We start from the raw sequence: 8,750 nt of genomic DNA on the forward strand, positions 1-8,750 counted from the left end.
TGATCATATAACCCCCCCCCCACTGCTTAGCTGAGCCTGCCCTCGAAAATCACCGAGCGGGTGCCAGCAAAAGCAGGATCTTCTCCCAGAGATGGGCGTGGACAGCCACTACTCATGAGAATTTCAAGGTTCAGACACAAAAACAGCCTGACTACAACCACATTTGGAATGGCTGAAAAGGACTAAGGTTGAGTTTAGAGTAATAAACTTTGAAAACAAAATTGTTAAAAAAAATGTATAAAATAGGACCTTTAATGATTTGACATAGATTTGACTTTATACACTGCAATTCGGTTTGATATGATGCAAGATGCGATTCAAAACAATTCAACATAATACAAAGAATTTACAACCCCACGCCTAGTTTCTAAATAACATCAAAATATTTTTGTGCTCTCATATTTCCCTGTGAAGGATGCATTTGATACTTGATTGTTTTCTAAAAATAAAACAAAAAAAAAAGAGATGCAATTCAGTATGGTACAGATAGGATTGTTTTATTCCTAAAAACAGTAAATCTTAAACAAATAAAAAAAAATTTTCATTACATTTGTTTTTAATCTCATTTTCTACTGCTCACATACTCCCTTGTGTGCCTTACATAGGCATGGTTGTTAGGCAACGCAACCACTAGGGGGCAGCGCGGAGTTCAGAGTTCACTTCTGAGTTCCAACATCAGTTTCAATATACAACAGCAAACATAGTGACAGTGGAGGAGATCATCATAATGCCCATTCTGAGAGACACTTTAAAAGAGGAAGCACAATAGACTGTAGTGGTCTGTGTGGCCATTAAAGATGTCACGGCTTCTTCTTTGTTTCTTTCACGTTTTGCATGTGAGTTTTACTGCTCAACACTGCCCCCACGATTTCTGCTAGTACCGCTCTGTTGCATCCACAAGCTTCCTCAGTCTGACCACAGTGGTCAGACTGAGGGCCCCAACTGTATGCATATTTAGCATTAAGCATAAATAAGCCCTAATCCTTGTCTTTAAAGCGTGTACAGGGACGATCCTGGAATTAGCAGTTAATACTGAGAATTACAGTGGCTTCAACAAAGCACTAAAGACCTGCTCCAGAGCCTTAGATTTTTACTGTCTTTGAAAAAATGTTGGTCATTTTTGAGTATATAAAAATAATTTAATACTTATTCACATTATTTTACACTCTTCTAAACATGGTTGTAAATTTTATATTATGTTTCTGAGAGTAGATTACCTAAAGGCTACACACTGGATCCTTAATATCATACTTTCAAGAAGTGGTGAAAATACTGAAACTTATATGTGATGAGGCATCGCCAAGGAATGTATCATATTAAATCTGTCTCTAACAACCTCATTACCTGAAAATATGCTGTTTGAATGTCTCCTCTTGCCCATTTGGGTTAAATATGTTTAGTGAAATTACTAAAAGCACTTTAATTTAAACAAAGTGGCATTTCACATGTGAGGAATAACTGAACTAACTTCAATACTTATTGCACTGTATTAAATAATTAAAATATGTGGCGATATTTGGGGTTTGTGTATGAGTTTGGATGTGTTTACATTTGCAAATGGTTCATGGATGAGTGTGAGAAAACATTTTCAATGAACCTTTGTCTTTAATTATCCTAATTTTTATGTACAGTATGTTTTCCTGTATGTACAGCATGTGTAAATATTTTCTTATATTCTTCATCTCTGTGGTGCAGAGCTTAACTTTTACAATATTTTATATTAACTGCTTTGACTACACAACGTTATTTCTATGAATACAGCATATCTTTCTACTGCTGTCATTTTTAATATAGCCGACTACAGGTCGTGTCAAAATGACTTTATTGTGTTTAACGCCAGGAACAAAAGCACAAAACACAGGAAATATTGTACGTGTTTAAAGGGACGGCAGATATTCATTAAAGAATGCAGGTTGTGTTTTTTTTCTTTTTATTGTAATAACACTATCAGAAAACAAAATAATTTCCAAAAATAAATACACAGATTCATGTAGATTCTATTAATTTGAAGAATGTTAAGTCAAGTTTTATGGGTCAGATTTTTGTTTTGCTTCAGAAGTATTATTATCAGTTATAAAGTTATTATACAAACAATGGTTGAAAATATTCCGACTTTGAACGTTGTGGCTCACCTGATACATGGTATGTGATGTACTCTGAGACCTGGAAGTTCACTGCTCTAATTGCTAATGTACCTTTAAAGTGCCTCCTCTAATAAATGTATTATTTGCATATGAAGTCTGTGTATGAAGAATTCTTCAGTCATGTCATCATCTGCTGTTGTAGAAAGTGACTTTTATAACCTGAATTAAACTCCAGTTGTGTAAAATGTGAATAAAAAAATAACTGTTTGCTAATCTAATCAACAACTAAACTAGAAATAGAACATAAACAACATATCAGATGTTGAAACAAAGATATCTTTTCATGGAAAATATAGCTTATTTTGAATTTGATGCCAGAAACATAAATAAAGGTTAAAAAAGTTTTGATGCCTCCTGTGTTACAGGCTAAAGCTTTCTGCAGGTCAGACTGTAGTGACGCCTTCAGCCAGTGAAAGAAGACAATTCCTTCTTTATGAAAATATGTAATTATTTATGACGTTCAAAAGAGAAATCATTCAGAGAACCTGAAGCTTGCCGACTAAAACATAAATGGCTGGGATATCATTCATTTCCCTCTCTTTTAGGAAATGTAAGTTGCATAACAAGACAAATATACAAGCTTCTCAGAATGCTGCTTTATGATTAGTCACATGTTTTTAATACAATGGTAATAATATGTTAACATTTGCTCATCAACTTGATGGTGCATTAATATTGATGTGTTCACTCAGACAAAACTGCAGTTACAGAGGGCGATGTCAAAGATACACAAACCATCCCCCGCCTTTTTATCTTCAAACCCTAAAAGACAAAAGAAAAAAACTGATCATACACCCATGCAGATGCATTAACACAAAATAACTTACTGCTATCTCACATTTTGTGGGACGTTAGGCATCATGGTTGAAAGAAGCAACACTAGATTGTCGACTGCACTGAGATAAATTATTTATTGGTTCTCTTTTTGTTCTATTTTTTCTTTTCTCTTTCGTTTCCTGAGTTTGGCACCTGGTGGTGTTGTTCTGGGTAGATTCATGGTTTGCTGCACTATTTAACACGCCATGCGTTCCTATTCCACACTTGTTAAGATTATAATGATGAGCGTCCTTAAACTGTTTCTACTTCTGAGCTGCTGGACTTTTACAGGTAAGATTAATTATTACATTCTTTCATTTTTGCATGTTAGATGTCAGAACTTGTTTATGTTATTAGAAAAATAACTAACATCATTGTAGTGAGGAATATTTTTCACATGAGTTATTTTATGATAAATGAAATCTGTACATTTATTCATTTTTGACCATTAACTAAATTAAAAATTAAGTAAAATCCTAGAGAATATGTTTCCTATCCTGCTCAACTCTCTAAACAACGAGAAAATAAACAGACAAAAAGTGATTATTTTAATGTTTTTTTAAGTAAGCATTCACTTTAGTTTTTCAGACATTTGCTTACAACAATGCCACTAAATTAATGTAAAATAAATTAAAAAATGAGCTCTTTGTCCACTTTCCTTCTATCACCTATTTCTGTATGTTTGCTCTGTGTTCTTTGTTTTGAAAGGCTGTGACTGTGTATTTAAAAATGATCTTGAATGTTTTCTTTTTCCTTTCTTTAGGAACTATGGCAGAACCTCTAAAAGCAACATATTACGTTCTCAGAAACAACTTTGTGTGTTTGAATGTCAGTAAAAGTCCTCCATATTCTCATGGTAAATGGGAATTTTCTGGTGAAGTTATTTATCACGAGGAAGGCATCAATCCCAGCTATAAAGAGAAAGCATGGCCTGGTCCCAAATACTTTTCCCTTTGTATAAAAATGTTGACTGATAATGACACCGGTATCTATAAATTCTCATTTACGCACAATTTTATTATAGTATATGAGCCATATCAAGTAATCATCCAAGGTGGGTCATTTTGCAGTACTTTGTATTTAGCCTGTACTATACTTTGATCTTCTCTATTTATATGTCTGTACTGAGTATTGACCTGGTAGAAAGTGCTAATAAATCTTTGCTGTCTTTACAAGACATTACAAAAGGATGATTTTTTACACTGCAACTTTAAAAGTAGTCAATTCTCATTTCCTCACATATCTTAAATGAAACATAAAACACACATCTGAACGTTTGATGACTGTCTTGTGTTTACAGCTGGCAGCCAGAGGAGGGCGCCATTATATCATGATTGTATCTGATTGTTTGGCTGTTGCAGACATGGTTCCCAGACCAGTGATGATGATGACGTCAGAGCACCACTCCAACCTGACTGAGGGATCCTGCAGCGTCACAGTAAACTGCTCCATCCAGGACAACTTGCTGTGGTCCGTCTGTGATGAAGACGGCTGCAGACCACCTCAGAAGTCATTCCACAATTTCAACATCACCGTCTTCACTGAGAACAGAACTGTTGTCTGCAGTGGCAACAACCATGTTAGTACAAATAACATCACAGAGAGGATGGAGACAGCTTGTAAGTTTCATCACTTACTTGGAAATTTAAATAAACTGTTGGTTTGTCATTCATGCATTTGTGTGCTGAAGTTCAACTTCACGTTCATTTTTATTTTATCATGATTATTTTCTTGAATTTCTTATTATTTAATTCAGTCTTTTTTCATCCTGGCCTATGGGGACACCTGCCCTGCATGTTTTGGAGGTTTCCAGCTCCAGCACACCTGATTCAGATTAATCAAACTGCTCATCAAGGTCTTTGCTAACGAGACATTCATGTGATTGAGGTCTGTTAATGTATGGAAACTTCAAAAATATGCAGGGTAGGGGTCTTCCAGGACCAGGATTGCAAAGCACTGATTTAATTATTACATAAAGTTTTGGTTTGCTGTATCGATTTTCTTATGTCTGTTTATAATGTTTTTATGTTTTTGCAGGTTTCAGTAAATCCAACCCTGACCCCAAAGAGGAACCACAGCAACACCATGGAACAGTGATCTATATTCTTTCAGGATTGGGCTGCATGTTGGTCTGTTCTTTCTTAGCCATAAAACTCTTTTCTGCTCTTCGCAAACATCAGGTATAGTAAGCTATACAACAAAATTTAATCATTTCTCTTCATTTCATGAATGTAATGCTATGTTTTGATGTCAGCATGGCTGATCTTGTTTGAAATGATATTTGTTCTGAAGATGAGAATAAAACGTATTTTACTGTATAAATTCCAGGCAACAACAAGAGCTGCTCTGTTAATACCCAGTGGGCCGTTAGAGATGGGAACACAATCCAATCCCAGAGTCTCAACATCATCTTCCAGTGAAGCTGAGCCTTCCTATGAGAATGTGGAAATGCCTCAACCCAGAGAGATCAGCATCCCAATAGAGCAGCAGTTCTCCTGGGAAAGTAAGGGAGCAAATACTGTCTATAGTGTACCAAGACGAAAAGACTCTCGATTCAAGACTGACAGTGGTGAAGAATCAGCGAGACACAGGAACACACAAGAGTCTGTCACCCTGGATGCGACACGACACCCAACACAAACTGAAACGGTGTACTGTTTGTTGGAGAAGCCAAAGGATGTAAGGTCACAGCACCTCCAAGAGTCCTGAAAGTCAAAAGTCATGAACACGGTGAAAGTAAGCTGGTACTGTCCGGTACTGCGTACCACTAAAAGATTCGCTTGCGGTAGGCAGTAGTGATGTGCCATGTGCGAAAGAGGCGGCTCTGAGAGGCGATGCTTTGAAGTGAACCAGAAGAGCCGGCTCCCATCGAGTGAGAGCTAGAGATGTGATGTTCATGAACGAATTGATTCTTCTGAATGCCTCTTTTAAATGAACAATGGGAACAGCTGTTCATCATAGACATCATAGAAGTCTGATGTCCAACACGCTCCATTCATGTGAAACATCTATGGACAGAGAGTATTATTCAGAAACAAATGCTGAGTTCTATCCAAAACATTTACAAGAATTTGCACTAACTGCTCAGGTTTATTCTTTTTTTATCTATATTTTTCCTATAATCTTTTAAATCTTGTATATTAGATTTTAAATAAGTACATATTTTGATTGTTTGTCATTCTTGTATATTGTGAAATTTTGTAAGATATGTAAGAACGAGCCAGTCTTTTGAATGGCTCTTTGAAAGGAACAGTTCCTCAAGATCCGGCTCCCTTCAAAGAGCCATAAATCCCATCTCTAGTGAGAGCCGACTCCCTGTTTTTCAAATTTTTTTTTCCTTTTACTGCTACTCCCAGCTCTGCCCACGGCACTGCTTTGTTTGAATTGGCCAGCATGGACAGGCGGCCAATTACATGTGAGGATATAGGATCATACCATTATGTGAAATCATAGGGGGGGATAGATGGCCCTACACTGTGAGTGAGACAGCAGACAGCCATGAGGAGAGTAGTGAGTGAGTGTGTCCTGTCATCAAACCCTACGTACAGAGGGGGGAAACTGGATCATCCAAGAAGAGGCATCTTATTTTTCTGAATGCCTAACTGCCCCCAAGAACATTAATACGGTTTTTTTTTGTGTTTGGTTCTTTGTGGATTTGTTTGCTGTTTTTTGTTAATTTGTGCAAAGAAAGAGTTTTGTTAAAATCTTAAACAAATGTAAGTGGTTTTGTATCAGAATAAATGCACAAAAGGAGGCAAATATAAGGCTCCTCATAAAAATGCTGAGCACAAAAGGGTTTTCAAAAACAATTCATCACATTTTGAGAAGTTAAGGTAAATTATGGGGCTGCAAAAGAGGCAAAATTAAGAGCCGTTCGGGAGCCAAAAGAGCCAGCTTTTTTTTGGGAGCTGAACCCAAAAAAAAGCTGGCTCCCTCTCTGAAAAGAGCCGAACATCCCATCACTAGTACGCAGTACCAGGAAGATGGGAGAGTGGCTGCCTGCTATAAAGGCCAGAACCAGTCACGACTGCACTCTAGGTCAGACAGTAGATCCATTAGCAACATGTAGTTTTGAAAACTACTTCATGTGTTTAAAAATCCCTTCATTCCGAATTGTTTCTGAACTGTCGGTGCTGTTTTAGTCCATACTGGATGGAGCTCTGACCTCAAGGCTCTCACCCTGCTCCCCCCGCCCCCTCGGAGAGAGCCCAGTGGCCTCCTCTGTGCCCAGCCTTTGAAATGTGAACCACATGTTATGTCTTTATCTTACTCTTTCCCATCCTCTATACTTCTGTTCCCTAAACTATGCTGCACACTGCCTTCAGGTTAAATAAATATTTTCAAATAGTTCATGTGAATCCCTGAAAATGAAAGATTTAAAACACTTTTTATGGTAATAAATATCTGACTTGAGTTTACCTTTAATCTTGTGGTTAGATATTAGTTTCTGTTTATGCATTTCCTGATAGCTGCTGTCTGACAAACCACACAGGAAAACGGTCACTGGTTAAACAGTTTTCTCTGCACTGCAGTTATATGCTCAGCAATGTCGTTGTTGTAGAAATGTCCTCCCTCAACAACGAAGCTGACCCTGTTGCTGCAGAGGTGAAGTGAGTGGATGATGTTACTAAATTGTTCATCACTACACTAACGTGTCCATACTGCAGTGACGTGCAGTTGTTACACGCCTGAGAGGGAAATAATGCAAAACAAACACAAGACACACTTTTATCACAGAATAAATTGTCTTCTTTGTCTTCTTTTCTCCCTTTTTGACACTATGATGCATGTTGTCTCTCATTGTCACCTTGTCAGCATTTCTCTCTCTCCCTCACACACCAAAACAAACACACACACAGGAACATATCTGGTCTAGAAATAATGTTTCTTTTATAGCAGCAACAGACTATGAATAGAGCAAATTTGCTCCCTTCATGTGTTCTAAACAGTTTATTTATTCTAAATAAAGAAAAGATGTAAACAAGCCTTTTGATCCTCACTTAAATTAGTAGTAGTAGTTAAATTAGTAGAATAGAAATAGAATAGAAAAAGAATTAGAAATTAGAATAGAATGTAGAATAGAAACGAATTGTTTTTACTTAAAATTGAAACTTGAAATTCAGGTGATTTATTCAGTTTTAACACAGTTTGCTCATCAAGAGGATAAAAAGAAAAAGTAAAAAAATTCCCTTAAGGTCAAATGTTTATTTTCAAATAGTTGATTTTTGTTTTTCCAGTCTCGTCTATTTTTAAAAAGAAAACTGACATCCATCTGTTGTATATGAAGTCCATGTGCCTATCCTCCTCCACAAAAAAATCTATTACTTGGTTGTAAAAGTTCTGCTTATTCTCTTGTAGTTTTAAAAGCCTCTAAAGGGATAATGAACTACCCGAGAGTTAAGTCTTTCTTGATCTGTCATATTCCACCTGTATGTATGTTTTAGTCTTTTCATTTTAGTTTAGATATATAATCCTCCATCTGGGCAGTCAGACGAAACAAAACCGCTGTAGCTCACATGACCTGCTGACTTTAGCTAAAGGCTGCTACATGCATAAGGATTTTATCAATCTGAAGACATTTTTATCTGTTAGAGACTGTTTCACGTCACAGTCCACAAAGTCACAACTCAGGAGTCGTGGGCTTTCCACACACACGAAGACTTTTGGTCGGCCACGATCCGTTTCAGAGCCGACTGGACGAATTCGCTCTGAACACACCTCAGACCAAATGATAATTTTAGAGGATAATCTTATAAGACTTAAGATAATCGGATGATTGCCGTCCTTGTT

General features: G+C 36.8%; 1 protein-coding gene across 1 annotated transcript; it reads left to right on the top strand.

The window, feature by feature from the left end:
- The first annotated feature begins 2,916 nt into the window (after window positions 1–2,916).
- Window positions 2,917–6,127, top strand: LOC121640032. Its single transcript, XM_041985704.1, has 5 exons — window positions 2,917–3,251; window positions 3,724–4,014; window positions 4,322–4,579; window positions 4,998–5,140; window positions 5,289–6,127. Exons 1-5 carry the CDS (start codon window positions 3,167–3,169, stop codon window positions 5,667–5,669), a joined length of 1,158 nt encoding a protein of 385 aa, XP_041841638.1. The 5' UTR covers window positions 2,917–3,166; the 3' UTR covers window positions 5,670–6,127.
- Window positions 6,128–8,750: the final 2,623 nt, after the last annotated feature.

The sequence above is a fragment of the Melanotaenia boesemani genome, chromosome 5, assembly GCF_017639745.1.
Source record: "Melanotaenia boesemani isolate fMelBoe1 chromosome 5, fMelBoe1.pri, whole genome shotgun sequence".
NCBI lineage: Eukaryota > Metazoa > Chordata > Actinopteri > Atheriniformes > Melanotaeniidae > Melanotaenia > Melanotaenia boesemani.

Coding starts and splice junctions, on each gene's coding strand:
- LOC121640032 (XM_041985704.1), top strand. CDS start 3,167: ATGCGTTCCTATTCCACACTTGTTAAGATTATAATGATGAGCGTCCTT. Junction 4,580..4,997: donor AGAGAGGATGGAGACAGCTT/GTAAGTTTCATC, acceptor ATGTTTTTGCAG/GTTTCAGTAAATCCAACCCT. Junction 5,141..5,288: donor CTGCTCTTCGCAAACATCAG/GTATAGTAAGCT, acceptor TATAAATTCCAG/GCAACAACAAGAGCTGCTCT.